This window comes from Ceratosolen solmsi, unplaced genomic scaffold (genome assembly GCF_000503995.2).
Source record: "Ceratosolen solmsi marchali unplaced genomic scaffold, CerSol_1.0 scaffold29, whole genome shotgun sequence".
In the NCBI taxonomy this organism is placed as follows: domain Eukaryota; kingdom Metazoa; phylum Arthropoda; class Insecta; order Hymenoptera; family Agaonidae; genus Ceratosolen; species Ceratosolen solmsi.
In genome coordinates, this window is record NW_011948417.1 from 2,139,454 (window position 1) to 2,161,751 (window position 22,298).

A 22,298-nucleotide genomic window follows, 5' to 3' on the forward strand; every position below is an offset into this window, starting at 1 on the left:
CAATTCTAAAACTTTTACACATACGCCAAGATGTAACGAATATTTACATATTGTTGTGAGTCTAAACTAGTATAATTTAACATTATTTATTAGAAGATGTGTAAATAGTAAAATAGACATTATATATAAAATTTGTTAATTATATTTATTTATTAGAAAATATATGTAGTATGTATAAAGTATGTATAAAATGTAGGCATAAACAATTAAATTTCTTGGATAGACATAATATCGGGCCTCCACCGAGCACTTTAATTTCAATTTCATACTGATGTGCAGCTAGAAAATTAATAATTTTCTGTATAATTATATTTCATTATATCTCATAGAGGCAAATCTGTGTCTATCGACCCCAAGGGTGATGAACAGGTGCGTGCTTTCGTGCAACATTATTGTGCAACGCCTGTGAAATTGCGTTTTCCTTTGCTGCCACTAAGTCCCTAGCCTAAGAAATATAGAAAAAATTAATTAATACTTTATTACTATTTATTATAAAAAGGTATTGTGATTCAAATATTCTCTTCGACTCTTTTTGCGAACCTAATATCGCGCAGAAACAATTCAATTTCAATGTTAATTAGGTATCCCATTCAAAGAATGACTTTTTATTCGCACATGTCTATCAATTATATGATGAATACATTTTGTAATTGTGCATAACTAGCATACTTAGCACAGCTAACTTCACTAAAATTCATAATTATTATTTATGAAAAAGTAATGACGATGTATTATTGTATGATTTACTAAGAATTTCATTATTCAACTCAATAGTCATTGTCCGATACGAATCAAGAGCTTATAATTTCTTATAATTGTTTTCCTTATTAGCTGAATTTCCCTATTGTGATATAAAATCCTCATATTTTTAATAATTTGCATTACTCGTCGAAATAAAATGTACCACCGATTCTTCACTGTTCGTATTTAATCAATTAACGCCTTTGCCGATGAAACAGCAAAGGGGCTGCTTAAAGGCAAAAGTGCCAACGTGCGATCACCGATGCAGATTAATGTTTTGAAAGCATCTCGAATCCCATCATCTCGCCGTAGTGAGGAGTATACACGTAAAGGGTCGTGCAAACCTTGGCTTCGCGTTCGCTCTGCATCACTTGGTGGTCCACGTCTTGTTTGCGCAGCTCGGCAGCGGTGTCGGCAGCATTGCGTTGGATGGCCGCAGCCGCAGCGGTTTCACGAGCAGCCGCGTATCTTTGCGCCGCTGCCACGGAATCCTTGAGGGTTGCGAGTCTCTGCTGCAGTGCTACCAATTGCTTGGCCGAGGTCCTGGCTTCCAACTCCGCGTGCGTGGCAATTTCCGCCGATCTGAAGTCAGGAGAATCTTCTTAATCTACATGGATCTTTCATATGCGTAGTGGGATGGCTTTTATCGGGGGCGGGTAGTACGTAATTGTCATTGCCGTTTATCTTTGCACGGAACATCGAATAATGTGCCGATTTTCGCAAAGTCAATAGTGAATAGTTTTAATTGCGAAATTAATAATGGAGGATTTAAGGAGGTGCGAATTGCTTAGGGCACCATTCGACGGTCGATTGCAATCCTACACTAAGTAAATGGTGTATGTCAAGTTGCGACGAGCTAACTTTTACTAAACTGACTATCATAGAAACGTTGCTTATTAATTTTCATATTAAAATAGGCAATAAATGGAAAGAAAAAGGAAGAAAAAAAAAACACTCGCTCCATACTAATTCATTAAAGAACAAGTGACTAATGAGTTATTTAAACGTATGCCACTAACGAGTGAACTATTTGATTGTGCTGAGACATTAAATGCGTATGATTATTACGAATAATTACGAAAGTAATAGTTAGGACAGAAGTATAATATCGACTTTCTAAATATATGCTAAAATATGTTAGTGAATACCTGTGAGCAGCCTCTCGAGCAGCGGCTTCCTTTGATAGAGCAATTCTCTGCTGAAGGATAGCGGCTTGTTTAGCATCGTCGACTCTTTGTTGCGCGAGATGTACATTATTATTAGCTTCCTTAGCGAATTGGATAGCTCGTATAACATCGGGAGAGTATACGATGCTAGGAGTACCAGATCGAGCATCGTGCAAAGCCTGTGAAGTATATCGCATACTTTTAATTAATTTTCACAGCAGACCGAGATTGCAAGCGCATTTTGTGTTTTGTAGAAAATTTTTCGATCATCTTTAATAATATAATGAGGTTACTTTAATCAATGTGTCAAAGTGTAATAATTACTTGTTTGATGAATATGTGATCGTTAAGGAAACCGATTTTCGAAAGATTATTAATATTAAAATATCATTGAGACTTTACTTGCCCGTCTTCGTCATTGACGTAAGCTTTTTTAGTTAAAAAAAAAAGTTAATACTCTGTCTAGATCAATGATCACATAGCTTACCTGTAAAGCTAAATTATGCGTTGCTTGGAGTTGCACCTTACCGAGGGTTAAATCGGGCAGGTTAGCTGATTTCCACAAAGGCGATATTAACCCACTTGGATTCCAAATTTCAGTTCCGAATTCAATGTTTGGAAAGCTACTAAGCGAATCTACATTCAAGGTTGGTTGCCCGTAATAATTGACACCCCTTTTATCCTTTTTGGATGACAATGAATTTTCTCCGTTTTTTGCCGAAACCACAGTCACCGTGAAAATAATCTTTTTGTGATCAAATTTCGTTATTATTTTAAAATCAGATATATATGTATATACGAGCTTATATATTATTTAATTTATAACTATAACTATTTAAAATATGAGCAATTATTAATTTTTAAACTAAAACATATTTTTTTACATAAAAGAAAATTATATTCAATTTTTATATTTTACAATAATGATTTTTCCCTTCAATAAAGCGAATTAAAAATTCCAATTGTTTACTTTTTCTTTAATTTCTTTTCGTTTATTCAGACGCATTACTTATAAAATAAAAAAAAAAAAACATTATTAAATACAGTTTCTAATTAAATAATTTTGATTTTATAATATACAATGCAATTACAAACATAATATCTATTTTTCAATAAGATTGAATTATAAAAAAAAAAAGTTAAGTAGTTTTTATTGTTCATTTTTGAAAAATTATTATTTTTTTTCATTTTCTAAACTAACTATCTTTAAAGTAGAAATCAACGTACTTATAATCCAATTATTTCAATATTTTTACGTATTTTGTAATTATTTTATATAATCAATATTTAAATTTTGTTGAAAATAACATATTCCATCATAAATTTTTTATTCGAATACTAGGAGAATATTGATAATGCACATGTATTTTTATTAATTCAATTTTTATCAAGATCCACAATGAAAATATTTTATTATATATGTTAAAGCACAAAATACATGTTTCAAACGAATATAAAATAATAACATATTTAATTCTTTAATATGATAGTAACGTTAATTAAAATTAAAACATAAATCTCTAGCAATTATCGTTTTATTATTAGACAATTAGACCTTTAATATACGTTATTCAATTTTATCATTACATTGTCACGGAATTTTACTTTCAAATATTTATTCTATATTCTATATCAGAAAACTTGCGTTAAATTTGAGTAAAGAAGTGGAAATGAAATTGTTGAAAATATTCATAATAGAACATCTAATTGCTTAATTATAAACTTATTTAAGTACAAATAATATTAGCCTTTTGAAAATAAATTTTGAATAATATACAAAATAAAACAAAAGATCATGGAAAGAGAAATATTAAACAACAAATAAATTTATTTCTCACTATCAAAAATGTATTCATGTTGCCCAATTCGTGTACAATGTCACAATGCGATGTAGAATTTCTAGGATCTCAGTTTATATACCTATCGCAAAATTATTAAATTTTTCTCTATTTACTGAACAATGGGCAGAAATATAATTTATTTATTTAATTTACGGAGTAATGACATTTTTTTAGTATGTAATAAATTGGATATAGGAATGACGTAACGAAAATTGATCCACTTCTATGAGATTCTGCCCAAGAAAGTATAGAAAATAACACCTTCGTATAACGAATTTACGGAAGTAATCACAATTTCAATTTCAAGATAAGCTTTTGTTCAATTTTTAATATTTACTTTCATACTATTCAATAGTAATTGTTATTGGTATTTAAAATAATGATATTTTCGATGTTCCAAACCATGTTCTTACTTTTAATGATATATTACTTTTAATACCACTACATATAAGTTTTAAATGTACTTTTTTAATATAATTATAATTTAATGAAAAGAAATAACAAAATTTTTAATTATATTTTGTATAAAATTTAATATTCTTAATATTTTTTAATATAAAATTTTTATATTATAATGATCAATGAATTGAATAAATCAATAAAAAAGACTCGATTTAATATAGGAAAATACTATCCTTTTATTTGTTATTATATATACTGTAAATTTATATATTAATCAGCATTAATTTCTTCAAAATGAAATAATTTAAAATAATACAAAATTAATTTTGAAATAATACAATTATTTTATACATAGAAAATATATTCAAAATTTGTTTAAAGAAAAAAACAATATATACTTAGCTTTTCATATCAAATGCATTACTGAATTATTCGTAACTAAATATTGAAAAGTAATTTCGAATTTTTATCAGTCCATTATAATAGTTAATAGAATTTCTTTAATTAACATATACCTATATATTTTTTTTTTTTTTTTTTTTTTTTTGGCAAAAACCATTTAAGTTATCTATAACAATATTCAAATATCTTTTAAATTTTATTAAAATAAAAACGTAATATAATTATTGTTTAGAATAAATTTTTACAGTCGTATGACTGTCAATTTTCATATAAAGTAAATTTTACATCTAAAATTGTTTATAATTCATTATTAAATATTTATTTCAATTGTAGAGATAAAATATAATCGATATTCTGTTTTTGGTCAACCTTAGTTATTTGATAATTTAAAAGTTATTAGAATTAATAGGCCAATTTGATTTTTCACTACTATTTTGTAAGCATGTACTTTAATAACAAATATTTAATATAAATTTCTAAATCTAATTAAGAAAATTAATATGTAAGTACTATATTTTTTCGTAATGTCTGTTATTTCCGAAATATGAAAAATCACACTCTATAGAATTTGTTAATTAAAACAATTTGTGAGCAGAATATCGTACAGAATAGTTTAAGTTTGTTTACTATTCGAGTAAATCTCGGCGTGACCTGAAAGTGAATCAGAAAGATCTTGTTTCATTTGAACTAAAGATCTTGGAGTTGGCTTAGACGATCTAGTATAGGTATCCTCGAATTTCCAAAGAGGATGAGAACTCAATGCCGAAGATCCACTATCAGTTTTGATTAGTTGTTTAGGCACGTTCGTTGATGCTTTGAAGGATAATATCGCCAGACGTTCTTGTGGTAATTTTCTGGTCTTTGCAGGACTAATAACATCTAAAGTACAAAAAGAAAAAATTATTCAAGATTTAGGCGATTTTAAAATCTTATAAGACGTAGTGAATTTTGTAAACGTAATGAAATTTTGGATATCTTTTATTGTTCGAGAGTTTTTATTATGAAGCTATTCATTAGAATCTCATTTTTAAAAATGTATATATTTTCAGAATCGAATTATTTTTAATATAATATTTTAATTACTATACTTGTGACATTGACTTGCGATATTGGTTTCTCAAATATCTAGGAAACAAAGAGCGTTTAATAAAAATTTGATCTTTGATTAAAATAATTATTGTTCTTAAACTAAAATCATGAATTCCATTTTTTCTTTAAGTATTTTCGGTACACATAAAATTATTGTTCGTTCAATTTTCTTATTAATCTATGTTAAAAAATATTTATTGATGCCAAATATTAGTCAAGAAATATTGACTATTTATATATAATATTTTATAGTTGTATATAATATTTTCATAATTTACTTATGTATTATATATATTGAAAATTCTGATATTTATAAATTATTGATTAAAAATTTATATAATTATTGAAAATAGGTTTAAATATTTTATGAAATTGGATATTTAATTATATCTACATACAGATTTTTAAATTCTAAAAAGAATATTTGTGTCAATAATAAGATTATTAAATAAAAAAAGGATATTTACCCACAAATATTATCACATATATATCACAATTTAAATTAAATGTAATGAAATTTAAATTATATGTAATGAAAATTAATTTTATTCGATTCTTTAAATTTAATTTTGAATGAAGTAAGCAGAGCCATTTAAATAAATTAAGTATTTATTTTTTGTATATTTTTTCTCTCGATAATATCTAAATTAATCATATATATGATATTTGAAATCTTATTTATTGTATTAAAAAATTTGTTTAAAATTTGTTTATAAATATAAAAATATAATATATAATCTAGCATATATATATATATATATATTATACATAATGTATATTAATTATTAAATATTAATAAAATTATATATATTAATACATAATCACAAAAAATGAAGTCAATTCCAAAAATTATGTATTAAATATGATAATAATATATAAAGACTTTAAAAATGAGTCTACTTAAGAGTTTCAATACGATAACGAATGAAAAACTGATTGTTAATTGCTTAAGTTAATTATTTGTAATTATACATAAAACTCTTGTAACTGTATATCTTTTATATTCTTCCATAACATTGAGTGTTAATTCGTAAATTTAATTACTCGAACAAGTATAATTTCACGAGTACAGAAATGTAATAATAATTCTGTTACCTACAAACGGATTAATTGATAAAATAAAAAATTATTTATAATCAGTATTAAAAATAATTTTAAATCTTTGAACAATTTCTCAGCTTTATCTCCTGTATTTATCAAATATGTAATTAAAAATAATATTTCATATATCGTATTTCCTTCGTAGAAATTTATTTATCTTCAAATATGAAATATTTGGAGTCTATCATAAGAACACTATGGAACACTAAATTGTAACATTAAGCATCATTCAAGCATTAATGGACATGTTTTTAAATAAAAAGCAATCTTGGCTCCAACTATTTTCTATAAAAATTTGTAGTTACCATAAATACACAATGTCAGTATTTATATATATATATATAATTTTAATAAATTAATCTAATTTAAAACCATAGAATTACTGAAATATGCAATTAATGTCGAGACTAAGTGTAATAATTTTTCTTTACATTCTATCATTTTAATACAATCGAAATTCAGGATATTTATAATGAATAAGTATGTTAATATATTGAGAACTGAAAATTATTGCAAATTACATACATCCGTTATTTTATTAAAAAATTATGATACCTTATCCTTATAATGATTAAATCGTTTAATTAGATACAATTTTTTTATGTTCAAGAAACTTTCATTAAAACTTCATTACAATTAATTACTTATTTAATAATTAACGCTATTAATATCTAATTTTAATTGAAAACGAAAATTGAAGATTAAATATGCTGTTCAAGAAAATTTTCGCAATAATTAGAGAAATCTTTATTTGAAGGAAACTCTTCGTTCCTTCGTTTTTATTCCTTAAAGAAATTTCGTTAAAAATTGATACTCCTATTTCATAAATTATTTTGAATTTCATTGAAAATAATTCAGTATAAAATGTTCAAAACTATTCCAGAATAATAAGAACACGATAGATGAATTCATATTTTCAATAAATATATAAATAATATATTGAGTAACTTATTATTACAATGTGTATCAGATAATATTACTTGTTCACTATGAGAAAACATAATTTAAATTAATTAGTTATTACATTAAAATTCATTACATGATTATCTTTTCTATGAATTGGAAACTTAAATAATATGTAAATATAATTAAAAGAAAAATTAGTATGAAGAAGTAACGTATTTAAACTCAATTTTCAATTATCGAAGGGAATAAATAATTCTTAACATACTATGTAGTAGATACATAGGCCAAGGAAAAAAATTGAAAAACTAAAATTGGAGAATTATATACTTATTATGCAGCAAAATACTCGAAAAAATTAAACAATTACGTTATGATATACTCTCTTAATTAATATTAAAATTTTAATTCAATCATAAACATATGTTGTTAACTAAAATCATTGATATCGATATAATGTTAAAATAGTTTAAATGGCGAATTTAATATAAAATATTTAAGTTATATTTAAAAAATAAATCAGTTTTTATTGTTTTTTATACCGCTTGTGTCATAAGTATTATATCATAAAAAAAAATAATAACACTTATTAAATTTTTTATAAAAGTTCATTTTCACTAAAGATATTGAAAACATAATATTTAAATTATATAATAAGTTTAAAAAAATATATGGTTATTTCAGGATTAAAATTATTTATTTGTAAGGCAATTTTTAAATTATTTTTAAATAAGCGTTATTTGAAAGTATGAGAATTGGAACAATATCGTCATAAAATCTTCTTGTACATTAAAGACTTGTTTATCTATAAAATATATGATTTGTTTGTAATTCGTAGTTTACTACATATTAATAAATATGTTTGATGAACGCTCACCTTCAGATTTCTTTTTTCGTAGAGTCGGATACTCCCTTTCATCGACGCGACTGTTAGCGTTCAGTCCATATGACTCTTGCCAAACAATTTGAGGTGATTTAATTTTCTTTGATATTGTTTGGCTTTTATCGTGGCCAACGCTATCAAATAATTTATCATTCTGCGGAAAGTGTCGTATTGAACTCGATAATGAGGAACTTTTGATAGATGGGTCATCGTTTGCGTCATGATAATTATATTGTGTCCTTTTAGATGATTTTCCAGGCATTTCAAGTTTATCGTCCATCCAATGTTTAACGTACGGAGGATCTTGAGTTTCTTCTGATTTTACGTAGTCCTTTATTTGGTGACTGGGCGGATCTAAACACATTAATTTTCAATCATTATTCAAAATAAATGTTTCAATTTTTTTTATCTGTAATTTCCCTATATCTCTTAAATAAATATTATATTTTTTCATTACTTTTAAAAAAAAGTATCTTTTATAAACGAAAAATTACATTAAAAAATTTATAAAAAGCAATAGAAATATAGGATTGCATATTATTAAGGTATTCCACAGGCATTAATTTTATTATTTATATATTTATAAATCAATTAATAATTAAGAAATTAAGAAACTTTCATCATAAATTTATAACGAACTATATATTATTTAATTATAAATAGAATTAGACATATATATTAAGAATATTATAACTTTATATTAAGAATTTTAATGGTTCAGTAATTTATATTAATGTGAATAAAGTATTTCGTGAGAGTACTGGTATTAAAATGTAAAATCAAAATAAGATTCAAATAATTATTGTTTTGCCAGAAATAAAATCAGAAGCATGAATAAAATTTTGCGATTATTATGAATAATCATTATACTATTTATTTCACAAGTCATAAATATATAACAAAAATATTCAACTGTAAAAAATATAAATTTAACAATGACTCCTTACGATATTTAAAAAAACGTTGTTGATTTGCTATTACATTTTTCTTATCTAGTTTTTAGAATTATAATACACGATCAAATTTTTAATTATTTATAATATTTATTGAAAAAAACTCTACTTCTTTTTACAAAATTATGATATGTGCTATAATGATTTAAGATATGCGAGTTTTATATAAAATAAATTATTAAACATATAATTTCAATTAAAAAATAAAAGTAGTAATTTAATTTTATTGCGTATAATGAACATAAGAAATAAGAAAAATATCAAATATACCAAAAATAGTAAAATCTATATATTATTTTCAAACTTTTCTTAGCAAATAAAAAATGTTTATCTTACTAAATTTATTCTGCTTCTTTCTGAATGTTTTATCCAGTTCTATATTATATTTTTTTTGTGCCTGATCAAACGCCACTATCTTCTCCCTTTTATCTTGTTGTAGTATATCCTCCTCTTGATCGCTATTTTCATTACTAGATTGATTCTCGAATTTTTCTTGCGTTGATTGCGTTGTATATTTACTTTGAGATGCATCCTCAACACTATCACGCTCTTCATCATCATTAAGATTACCATCATCATCGTAGTTAGACTTTACACGATAACGATATTTGGCCGCCAAATTCACATTCTCATCATCGTCCTCCTCATCATCATCATTATTAACTTGTATGGACATTTTTTTTTGTTTATCAAATTTTATATCATATTCACTCAGAGGAACTAATTTAGATGGATAAAAATCACCTTGTAAGTGAGATAATTTAACATATTTTCGTGATAATCCGGGAAATTCATCGTATTCATATTTTGGAAAGTAACTGTCCGTGTTTTTCAAACCTACAATACATTTAAAACAGATTTTTTTTTTTGTAAAATTTTTTTTTTATATCGGTATTATCATGAAAATTACTGTTATCAAAAATTGCGTAGCGTGTTATTAATTAACAATCCTATTTAATTTTATGCATGAAATATATATCAATATATTATTATAATTTATATTAAAAATTATTTATTATTGTACAATATGAAAATAAGGCTATTAAAAGGCTTTAAGCAATTAATTAATTCAGATATTTTTCAGCTATGATCTTTTAAGTGTTTTCATTATTTATTAATATTGAATTAATATACGATATATTATATTAATATATATTTATATCTAACATAAAAGAAGCTTCATTTGTTTCGTTAAAAAAAAATTATCTATAAAGGTAATTATTATAATTTAATTTAGCACTATTATATTTAGTATAAGAGTAAGAATATTTATGTAAATATAAGTATCTATTCCAATAATTATAGAATTAATTGACTTAGTAAAATTTGAAGCAAATCAATATTTTAAATTTTCATATCCATTATTCTCATAGAAAAATATATCATATTCATGTTTACTTACCAATTGAATTTATCATGTTGCTTAAACATTGAGAATGATAGTCAATACTAAACTTATTATAAGTATAAAATTGTAATTAAACTTTTTAAATTTTCCTTAGCTTAAATAATTAGTTTAATTTAACAGTAGTTTATCTGCATATATATATTTTGAATGGAAAATACTACGGTTGCAGATTTAATTTATAGACGATTTTGCTCAACTGATTACTTATTATAATAAATTACCAATAAATAAGAAATTAATCTTAGCCCATCTCGTACAACTACAATTTTAATTATATTACGAGTAAATACTATTAACAATATTGATATCTTGAAAAAAAAAAAAAAAACTAATCTTATGATTGTCATTTGTTATACAGTTGATGCAATATAATAATTCTTATTGAAATTAACATTATAATAAATATAAAAATTATTCTTGTTCAATCAATATAAATAAATATGTATTATTATTGCCCTATATAATATAAAAATATACCATCCTAAAAAATATGAATGTTTAAATACACATAATATTAACCAATATTGAAATAATTCTAATTAGTTAGCACAAAAATACAAAATTTATTTTTAATATAATTACAATATAATAAGTATATATTTTTCTTTCCTAAATATCTTCATCAAATAAAAATATTAATGAAATTTTAAATTAAAAAAATGTATGGATATCGATATAAGCTAATACAATAAAATTACAATAAAATTATTTATATTATTTTGATAAATATATTTGATATATTTTATAAACTACTCCATTAATTTATATTCTTCGAGAACTTGTTCGCTTATAAAAATAATTTGTAATTAAAAATAAAAAAATGTATATATATTGCTTCTTAATAAAATTATTGTTGCTCTACGTTTTATGTAATTTAGAGAATCAATTATTGAAATGAAATAAATTTCTAAATATATTTAATAACAAATACTGACCTTCATCGCTACCATTTTCAGAACTTTCATCATCGTCGTCATCGTCGTCATCTTTAGGTAAAGGTGGTATTGGTTTTTTTTTATTGATAACCTCAACATCTGTTCTTATTTCTTCCAACGGTCTCTTATATAACTCATGTTTTATAATATTATTTGGTTTATTATTTAAATTTCCATTAAAATGTAACTGAGTTTGTAATTTGAACTCCTGATAATCATTGGGATATTTCGAAGACGCTCTATTTGGTAATTGTCCAATACTGGCTCCTTTAAACTTCGGAAATTGCGCAGTGCTACTTGAGCTTCGAAGTGGAAGAATTTGTGTCAATCTTGAACCATAATTATATGGTAATGAAGTAACCGGTATATTTAAGTTTGTTCTCAAATTGTTATTAATATTTTTCGGCTGAATAAAATCGACAGATATGTCAAAATTTGGATTAGTTTTATACTGTAAAGCATTTTCAGAACTAAATATCACTGGACTTGGTTCGATTGTTTGAACATAACCGGGAAATTGTTGATTAGCTTGCAATTGTAAAATTGGCAGTGTAATTTTCTTACCATTTATTTCAACTTTCGGAAGTGTTGAATACTGGACGTTACTGAAAGGCTGATGATCAATATTCTGGAAATAGGTGTTTAATTGGTGCTGATGATATGGTTGCTGATGTATATTTCGGTTCAATGGTGTGAAATTCTTGGAAACGGGTTCTAAAGCCCTTAAATTCTGTACTAATTGTGCCGTATATGGAGCATATTGTGATCCTGCTTGTTGGATTGGATTATGATGATTCGTAGTGATAGTTTGGATAGGTATTTGTACCATAGAATGATATACAGGTACACTAGAAGGAAATTCAGTATATTCAGGATGAAATTTGTATTGATGTTTTGCGAGAGATTTATGTTCTGTTCCTCTGGAAATGGTATTAAACTTGTTTGCAATATTTGGCTGATTCAAAAAACTTTGAAAGTAAGGGGGTGTTATTTGATTACTATAGGTAATATGATGAACCTGACTTAAAGCATCTTGATCCTTATTATGATTGGCAATTCCTTTAGATTTTAATGTTGGTTGAGAAGCTAAATGATAATTTGAAGATTCGAAGTTTTGATCGTATGTCCCAAGACTCTGAGAGTTACTACGCTTTACTTTTATAGATGTGGGAGTCATAAATCCGTTTATATTATCATTTTTATGATTAGTGAGGCTATTAATTTTATTATCGTGAAATATATTAGAACCATCAGAGAGATTCATATTAAATTCCAATTCACTGAGTTCGCGTTTCGATTTTGATTTATGTGATACTTCTAAGTTTAATAACGAATTATCGATGCTATCGTTTTTTAATAAAACAGAATCATTCTCTTTGGCTAAACATAACCTCACTACTAGACCAAAGAAAATAATTATCAATCGAATCTGAAATAACAATTGCTTAATCTGTAGTTCGTGTAACGTAAATTAGATTTTCATGCAAAAAAAAAAAAAAAAATTAATTTTATTAAAAGATTTGTCTTAATTAATAATTCAATATGAAAACAATTAAAATTGATATCTTAAAATTGGAAATCTGTTATGACAAATATATAAATATTTCAATATATAATTATAGTTTGCCTAGATTAAAAAATCAATGAATCTTGGAAATTTAAAGAATTATTCATATATCTGTCTTCATAGATATCAGCATTTTTTAATTTTATTACAAATGAAAATTATAAACAAATAAAAAATAAAATTTCATAAGTAATGCCATTAATAAAATTGAACAGTTTTATATCACTAATTAAATGAATCACTTTTATTCACTTAACACTTAATTGTGATATCAATTAATTAAACAAAAGCTTTGGAACAAAAACATCACGTACCAACATGTTATCCATCAGGTCGATTCGACGAAGAACAAATTATAATCGTAACTGATACTGCATCGGCATCTTGAGCTCTTTTATATTCTGTATTTATTCATGCGAAACAATGGAACGGATTACACTTTTCTAAATTCAATAAAAACAGCTATAAAAAGAATAACCAAACTTAATCTCTTTAACGTCCATCGTTACCCGCTACTATCCAGCGTTTTGAATCAATGCGTCACTGGCATTTTTGCCGATCCTTCGAACTTAATGATAGAGACTAAATTTCTTATTGCCTCGTGGAGGCTGAAACCATATAATCTTTTTATATTTAATAAATAAATAACATTATGCGGTTAATAATCAGAGAATATGATCATTTTAAAGAAAATTATATGAACGAATCTATTTGCTCGAAATAAAAATATTTTACTTTCATACAATAAATAATTTTATTGAAAATACAAATCTGATTCTAAGATAAATAATGAACTGCTAATAATACTTCAATATAATTTCATTATTTTTCCATAATGTTTAATTGTTTCATAAAATAAGATACAATTGTAATGAAAGTAAATAAAACTTGACAGTTATTTGTACATATTTATTTATAGCATTTATTTAGAGATAATTGACATAAATATATATTTATATTTTTTAGATAACTTTAAAATTATTGTTTAGTAAAATCGATTCTTATATGATAAAATTTTAAAGATTTTTCTAACATTCTCTTAATTTTAGAGAATTTATTAAATCTATACATAACATAAAACAAATTTTGTTAAAATTTTGTTACTACACATTGGTTTGTCAAAATATTCAAAAATAATAAATCCAAATATTAATTATACGAATTTAACATAATACATTATATGAATAAAATAATTTGCAATTTTAATCAGTATACTTTTTAATATTATTTGAAGATGTTAGAAATATATATTTAACTCTATAAATTACATTCCTTTAATAAAAACTGTTTTAATAGTCCGATTATATTAAAAAATCATAATATGGGCTTTCTTCTTCTTATCTAATATTATAATAAAAATTCCATTTTCCAAATAAATAATGCATGATAAATTGATAATATTGTAAAAAAAGTTGTGGGTTGGCGTATATTTTGTCTGCTCCATTAGAGCTTTCTCACTGATCGCTATTGTATAAAAATAACTGTATATAGTCTTTAAAATTCATAAAAAATTTAATTCAATCTTCTACAATTTCACCTTAATTCATATATTATATATATATATATATATATATGATGATATATACAGAAAAAAAAATATATAGAATTAAATATATAGAATTATATATAGAAATAAAACATATACTAAATTAAACATGTAATAATTAAAAAAAAAATTTATATTAATCACATTTTAAATATACAATTTTTAATATAATCACTTGTTTTCGTAAATGGATGATTATTCTATTTCTGCGAATTATAAATTATTATTAACTTTATACTTTTTCTGCATATTGTTCGAGATCTAAGTTTCATTTTTATTATTATATCACAAACAATAAAAATATCTATATTATAAAACCTTCATAAATTTATTCCCATTCATTATGAATTAATAGATTAAAACAATTAATTAAAATATTTGACAAATATATCTAATAATGAAATTTAATTATAACAATTATATATATCCTTTATATATCCATAAAACTACTAGAAAATATTTTAATTTAAAATTACATCGGTAATTTTTGAAGCTGCTTTGATTTTTCAGAAATTTTGCACAATAACATGCATATAATTAATAATAAAAACAGTTTTATCTGTTCACAGAACTATTAAACATCAAAATAAAAATGTATTAATTATTGTAGAACATTCAATTTAATTTATAGAATGGAAAATAATAAGTCACTATATTCAACGTATAAAATATATTATTAGATTTGTTTATTTACAATATAATTTTTATCGTAATTACTAATAAATTTATTGATTTATAAATTTATTTGACATAAATTGATTATTATAATTATAATAATGTTATAATTATTTGTTGAATTAATAACTAAAATTTATTACGTATATTTTTACCTTTACGGTTTAATAAAATATAATTAATGTATATATGAGATGATAACTAATTAAAATAATAATAAAATATAAGTACTGGAAGCATTAAGAACCCATGAATAATTATGTTTTACATAAGAATACATTAAACACACACACACACACGCACGCACGCACACACATGTATATGAATATTTAATATACATTTTACTTGGTGTAAAAGTAATAATATTAATTTGTAATTCATTAAGTATTAAATTACATACGGAAATAAATATATAACAATTTTCAAAATCAGATAAAAATCTTCTAAATTATTAGTTAATAATATATTTTATTTATATCATTAATGACTGAAAATTCTTTGATATCAGTTTATTCTTTATAATTTTTTTTTTTTTTTTATTCATGTAAGCTCATATTCAGAAGATAGTTAATCAATAAATCGATTATCTACATTACATATTCTATAAATATACTTTAAACATCTTGAAATCCCTTTTCATGATCTTGCGATATGATCCATTTATTTTCTCCTGTCATTGATACACCACTTTTATCCTGTTTTCTATAATTATTCGGTCTGCCTGGAGGTAACTGTGTATTTTTCATCAGAAGACCAAATAAGTTATGTGTTCGCGGATGATTAATATCATAATAATCCTTTTCTAACGAGCTGTAATCGGATGACGTTCTGTAGTTATCGTTTTCTGAAATTGAACCAATCAGCGACGGATAGTTGTAAGATTGTAAATCTCGGTTATAATTTGTCGGACTATATGGACTATTGTCTTGATTTAAGCGCAAAGGATATCTATATCCTGCGATTGTGCTTGCCTTTGCTTCGGTACCTTTGGACTTATAAGATATGACTCCTTGCCTTGGACGCGGTCTAGTATTTAAACGCGATCCTTGACTAGGTCGTTTCTTTGGTAATTTATCATGTAAAGGATTTTTTGAAACAAAAGAATTGATCTTAGGTGGGGTCAAAAAATCATTAATTTTAAATTTATGCCTGTAATGGTGAGAATGATGTTGCGGCTTTTTCGCTACGTCAGAATAGGGCTTATTGCCGTATTTATGCTGCTCGAACGATGAATCTGGTTTATTATAATCATATCCAGGATTCGTTGTTCGTATTTTATTTTCTGTATGATGAGCTTCTAATACATCTGTTGAAAACTTTGAATCTCGCATATTATTTTTTATTCGAAGTAATTCATTTCGTAATTTTGCAAAATCGGAATTATCAACGAGGCTTACATTTTTTAACGATGGAGGATCATTATTCCATTTGTGAGAATTATAAATTGTTCTTAACGATTCTTTGAACATTTCTTCTGCATATTTTTCAAGATCCAAGCTAAGCCTATGTTTATCTTTAAAGTCATCTCCGGTTTTTTGGGAATTTTTATATTGATTTCCAATCGATACTAACGGTATAAAATTATAATTTTTATTGTCATTTCTTATGTTGCTATTCAAAAAAGATTGATTTCTTATAAGCTCATAATTTGGAAGAAAATTTATTGGATTATAGAGTGGTCTATTATCCTGTGAATTGTGAAACAAATTAATTTGTGAATGATGATTTGGCTTCTTCGTACCTATTTGAGTTAAGAAATTAACAAAATTTTGTAAGCTTACCACGGGCTCTTGTGTTGATGCCAAAAATTGTTTTGTTGTCAATAAGCCAGCTGTGGTGACAATTGGAATTGGTGTGGTAACTAATGCAGCGGGAATTTGATTTATTGAATATGGATTTGCATTTAAATTTGGATTAACGATTTCGACATTATTTGTGCCAAGTATTGGTAACTGTGCTTTCTGCAACTGATTGATGAAATTATGATTTATGCCAACAGCATTACTCGCAGCTCCATTATTATCAATTCCCGGAATACTAGCCAATTGATAACGATTATTTTGTATGTCATATTGCAATTGTTTTACTGAATTTTGCAAAGCATTTGATACTTTAATTAATTGCTGATTTGCTTGCGGATTTGTTAAAAAAAGTGGATTCGTTATTAGATGTTGATTTTGATTATTAATCAGACCAATTCCAGTGTGTAAAATAGCTGGAACCATGGTAGATTGTAATAAAGTATTAAAATTATCACTTATCTGTTGATTACTCTGAGAATTAAAATTATTATCACTTTTTGTATTACTGTTAATATTGCTATTATCGTCTTTTACATTTGCATCTACAGATAAACTTGCTGATGCTAGAAATTCACCACTATTACTGTTAAATTTTTTCTTCTTCGATTCAAACATATTTGTGTGACTTCGGCTCGTCGTTGGTTGAATCATTCGCTGCGAATGTAATTTTTTTCTTTCAGCTGCGTTAGACGACACTAAAGATTGTGTATTTACACTCGACTCTGCTGTTTGCAATAAATTAGCAAGAGATTGATGAATCGGTTTATTGGTTATAAGTTGCTGACTCGTTGGAAAGGATGATTGTATTTTATCCAATGTCTGTTGCAGATTTGGTATTATACTCGAAGTCGAATGATCAGGATGATGAGTAATAGCAAAAACTGTAGGGGCGACTGTACTTTGTAAATAATGATTAAAAAGATTTTGCTGCAATTTATTAGGATTTAATACAGTTTGTACCGGATTGTGAAATGAGCTTTGACCGACTATAATGTCAGCAGCTTCTGTTGATATATCTAGTTGCGGTTTTGCTGTACTCGAGATAATATAATTTGCAGAAGAACTTAGCAAAGGAGCGACTGTACTAATTAATGATCCTTCAGGAACAAAGCCAGTAATCATAGCATTTGTAATATCGAATCCTTGGCTATTATCTAAAGCTGTGGCGTGATCGAAATTTGACAAAAGGTTCAAAGGCACAATATGAAGCTTAGGTTTTTCGATTTGATTAATTTCAAAGCTGTTCGAGCGAGATACTTCAACATTTGGAGAAATTTGATTCCAAGCATTGTCTTTATTAGAATTCTGTTCATTGGTAGCTACATTGGTATTTTCATTAGAATTACTTTCTTCATTCTCATTTTTATCATCATCTTTTATCAGTTGTGCTGGTCTTGGCTTTTGTCGCAACCTCGATTTTGATCGTGTTCGAGAGTACTTTCTCCCTTGATCATCAAACGCATTAACATATGCTTGCCTATGCTCTTTCGGTGTTTTCCTCAATAAACTAAAATGACGAGGACGTTCTTTAATTGTCTTTTCTATTCGTCGCGATTTTTCGATCTCATCGCTATAATCTGAATTCTCTTCCGAAGAATCACGTGAATTAGAAAATTCATAATTTCTATTCATCCATTCAACGTGTGATAGTGGCTTATGCACTCCTTCTTCTAAATTTGTTGAATCAATTTTATTTTTTGAATTTGTATAAGGATTTAAAGTAGAAGTAATATATTCAGTAGATTGATCGTTAAATTGCAAAATCTGCTCGTTTTGTTTAGGTGTTGGTTTTCTCATATTATATTCTTCTTTTTTTTCCGTTTTACCGTTAGATTGTAAGTTTGCTGTTTCTATACTTAATGCATTATGATTAGTTTTCGGTAAAAGCGTCTTCTGCGAATAATAATTTCTTATTATTTCTGGATTGTAATAAATCTGTTCTTCTTCTTGATGATTAATATTAATTTGTCTATGCTCGTTGGGTCCACTATGTAGCTGATGTCTATTATTTTTATTTATAGAGTCATGTCTATTTAAATAATTTTTTATCCGATTACGTCTTTCTCGTCGTTTAACTTTAACCGACTTAGTTAAATTTGTATTTACATGAAAAGTATCGGGCAACGAAAATTCTTGGGAATTCTCAAAAAATGAACTATAATTAGCAATAGGTGGCGTCTCATTGCCAACTTTTAATAATTCAAATTCATTTTGATTGCTTCTTTCATTAAACAATCTGCGATTTTTGCTTGAATTAGGTAAATTTAAAAAACTTTGGTTATTTTCTAAAGGATTTTTCGTTTCTAAATTTGATTCATCTAAAGTGTCAATGCTGGAATTAGTGATATTTTTTTTATCTTTTCGACGTTCATACGACTGAGTTGAAACTACTAAAGGTATAAAGCCATTTGAATTTTCATAATGCACCACCGAAGTATCAATTCGTTCATTTGGATTAATAGTTTGCGATGGTAATGCTGCTGGTTTATGTAAAAAATTGTTAATAATGTTTGTTGGAATCGCTACTTGATCAAGAATTCTTTCAATAGAAAGATTTTCTATATTTTTACATCCAATAGATTGCCATTGAAATAAAAAAAGTAGAACCTAGAATAAAAAAATTAAAAATCACGTATTTACCTTTTATGAATCATGTCATTCATACATATTTAAAAAATTTCATAATTAATGATTCTGTTGCTAAATAAGAAGGGATTAATAATTGATTTAACTAATTATAGTAGTTACTTATTTTTAAAAAAATATGTATTAAGATTAGTTGAAAGTTAAAGAATGGCCAAGAAGAGAAAAGCAGACTAGAAAAGTAAAATGTGAGCAAACATGCAGGCTATACAAATTAGGACTAAATGTGCATGAAACCGAAACTTTGTAAACTTTCTCATAAGTTTACAATCATCATTGATATTACAAATCCTATATATAAACATGTATTTCGTGATACATTTATATTTGATTGAAAATTTTTATATGTTTTTAAACAGAGTAATTTAGAATAATTCTACATTGTATTTTTCATATTTAATCGAAAGACTATTTTTCTTTTTTCTTTTTAATATTCTTAGTATTCTCATATAACTATTAAAACTTTTAATTTTGAATCAACAAAACATTTTTTTTTTAATTTTTATCTCAATCGAACACTAATATATATATATATATATATATATATATATATATAAATTATATATATATATATCAGTTTGGAATATTTTTTACGCATATTTTTCTATAAAATACATGGAAGGAATTAAAATTATAGCTGAAAAAATTTGTTTCTAATTTCATCATTATAGAATATTTTCAAATTTACCGTTAAACGAATTTAAGATTTAAAAAATAGTAAAATGTGTCATATATGAATTATATTGCCATTACAAGCAGTCCTAGATCTCGCTCTTCTAGAAATTAATTATTTGCAAAATCATAGTAGAAAAAATATCGTTCATTTTATCGTAATAATTTTTCTATTGTTTGTAATAATTTTTTATGTTTTTATACCTATGTACATTATATTATGTAAAAATTAATTTATAAATTATGTCCAACTAAAATATAAAACAATCTCTAAGAAATTTCTTTTTCGTTTTAAATGCCGATTAAAAATATACAATACCTTATCAATTTTATTTATATATAATTTTATTTATTTCATTGAAATATATTATCAATTTGAAATATTTAATTCAATGAATTTTATCTGTTCTATGTTCACCTTTTATCAATATTATTAACACACTATAAGTACAATCATGTAACTAGAATAGCTTGGTGTCCCAACGGAAAATAGGAAACAAATTTTTTCTCCATAAAAAAAATGAAATATTCCAATAAAATAATAATAAAACTTATACAATATTTAAGTAAAGCATTAAATAATTCAAAAGTATATTTAAATTATATATAATAGTATACGATGACTGTACATGTGAAGATTAATCAATGTTACTTTGGTTTACTTTAGAAATATTTATATTATTATATGTATGAATATATTATTGATATATCATTTGTTAGCATTCTGTTTTATATTCTCAAAATAATCTATTATTTTAGTTAAAGTATTTTCATAAATAATTATTTATTTGCTATTTTAATATTATTTCTCTAATTTTATTTTTGTTATTATTTGTGATAAAATAAGTCCTTGTATGATAGATAAATTTCTATAGTTATAAATTAATTTTTTTTTTTAAGTGAAATCTATCGAATTACATTTATATAAAAATACAAAATTGTATTTGCTAATAATCTCTTCCTTAGTTAATTTTTTTATATTTTGTTTTTGTTACTTTAGAAATTTTAATTTTTCTTTAAAATATTATAATGATATGAAAATATGATATATTATTAACCGATCATATTCATAGATTCTTGTAAAATAATATTCATTATATTATTCCCTTTCATTAAAGTGCAATTTTACGTGAGTAGAAAATTAATGCACATAATATTATGCTTAATATGAGTTAATAAATAAATATATCTCAAATGGATAAATTGGACATTAGTATTATATTACGAAATTTCAAAACATTTTCAATCGAGTACGAGTAGGTCCAATTCTACAAATATATTGAGATCTTTACGATATAAAAAATTTAAGATCTTACGTTGACAGCATGAAAGATCATTTTGACCCTGATTGAAAATCACAAATCCGGTCTTATGAGTCTTTTACTTCTCCAGTAGAGACGGGTCACTGCAATTGCACGAACACATTGGTCGCGAAATTTTGCAAATATCCAAAAATTGAAAATAGAATAAGACAACAGATCAAGGATATAAAACGCGTGATCCTTCACTACTATGCTATTCAGACGAAGCCTGTTGCGTGGCGAGCCTCCGCACGATAACTGAGCCGCA

At 25.0% G+C, this 22,298-nt stretch overlaps 3 protein-coding genes across 3 annotated transcripts; all 3 read right to left on the minus strand.

Moving 5' to 3' along the window:
• Positions 1–201: 201 nt before the first annotated feature.
• On the minus strand, positions 202–3,887 carry LOC105359619 (uncharacterized). Its single transcript, XM_011496248.1, has 5 exons — positions 3,746–3,887; positions 2,395–2,652; positions 1,890–2,086; positions 1,086–1,323; positions 202–445 (listed from the first exon to the last, which is right to left on the minus strand). The coding sequence occupies exons 1-5, from the start codon at positions 3,761–3,763 to the stop codon at positions 344–346; spliced, it is 813 nt and encodes a 270-aa protein (XP_011494550.1). The 5' UTR covers positions 3,764–3,887; the 3' UTR covers positions 202–343.
• Positions 3,888–5,147: 1,260 nt separating this feature from the next.
• On the minus strand, positions 5,148–13,020 carry LOC105359960 (uncharacterized). Its single transcript, XM_011496731.1, has 5 exons — positions 11,825–13,020; positions 10,193–10,318; positions 9,818–10,144; positions 8,523–8,882; positions 5,148–5,431 (listed from the first exon to the last, which is right to left on the minus strand). Exons 1-5 carry the CDS (start codon positions 12,999–13,001, stop codon positions 5,166–5,168), a joined length of 2,256 nt encoding a protein of 751 aa, XP_011495033.1. The 5' UTR covers positions 13,002–13,020; the 3' UTR covers positions 5,148–5,165.
• A 3,147-nt stretch (positions 13,021–16,167) lies between these two features.
• On the minus strand, positions 16,168–22,298 carry LOC105359961 (uncharacterized). Its single transcript, XM_011496732.1, has 3 exons — positions 22,046–22,298; positions 17,394–20,021; positions 16,168–17,300 (listed from the first exon to the last, which is right to left on the minus strand). Exons 1-3 carry the CDS (start codon positions 22,064–22,066, stop codon positions 16,227–16,229), a joined length of 3,723 nt encoding a protein of 1,240 aa, XP_011495034.1. The 5' UTR covers positions 22,067–22,298; the 3' UTR covers positions 16,168–16,226.

Excerpts from the sequence above, each read along its gene's own strand:
- LOC105359619 (XM_011496248.1), bottom strand. Across the intron at positions 1,324-1,889 it reads GCTCGAGAGGCTGCTCACAG|ATCGGCGGAAATTGCCACGC; the intron begins GTATTCACTAAC and ends TCCTGACTTCAG. Across the intron at positions 446-1,085 it reads AGAGCGAACGCGAAGCCAAG|GCTAGGGACTTAGTGGCAGC; the intron begins GTTTGCACGACC and ends TATATTTCTTAG.
- LOC105359960 (XM_011496731.1), bottom strand. The coding sequence starts at position 13,001 with ATGACTCCCACATCTATAAAAGTAAAGCGTAGTAACTCTCAGAGTCTT. Across the intron at positions 10,319-11,824 it reads TGAAAATGGTAGCGATGAAG|GTTTGAAAAACACGGACAGT; the intron begins GTCAGTATTTGT and ends AATGTATTGTAG. Across the intron at positions 10,145-10,192 it reads ATCTAAATTAGTTCCTCTGA|TTAATAATGATGATGATGAG; the intron begins GTGAATATGATA and ends TGTCCATACAAG.
- LOC105359961 (XM_011496732.1), bottom strand. The coding sequence starts at position 22,066 with ATGATCTTTCATGCTGTCAAC. Across the intron at positions 20,022-22,045 it reads TGATCTTTCATGCTGTCAAC|GTTCTACTTTTTTTATTTCA; the intron begins GTAAGATCTTAA and ends TTTTTATTCTAG. Across the intron at positions 17,301-17,393 it reads CATCAACACAAGAGCCCGTG|GATAATAGACCACTCTATAA; the intron begins GTAAGCTTACAA and ends CACAATTCACAG.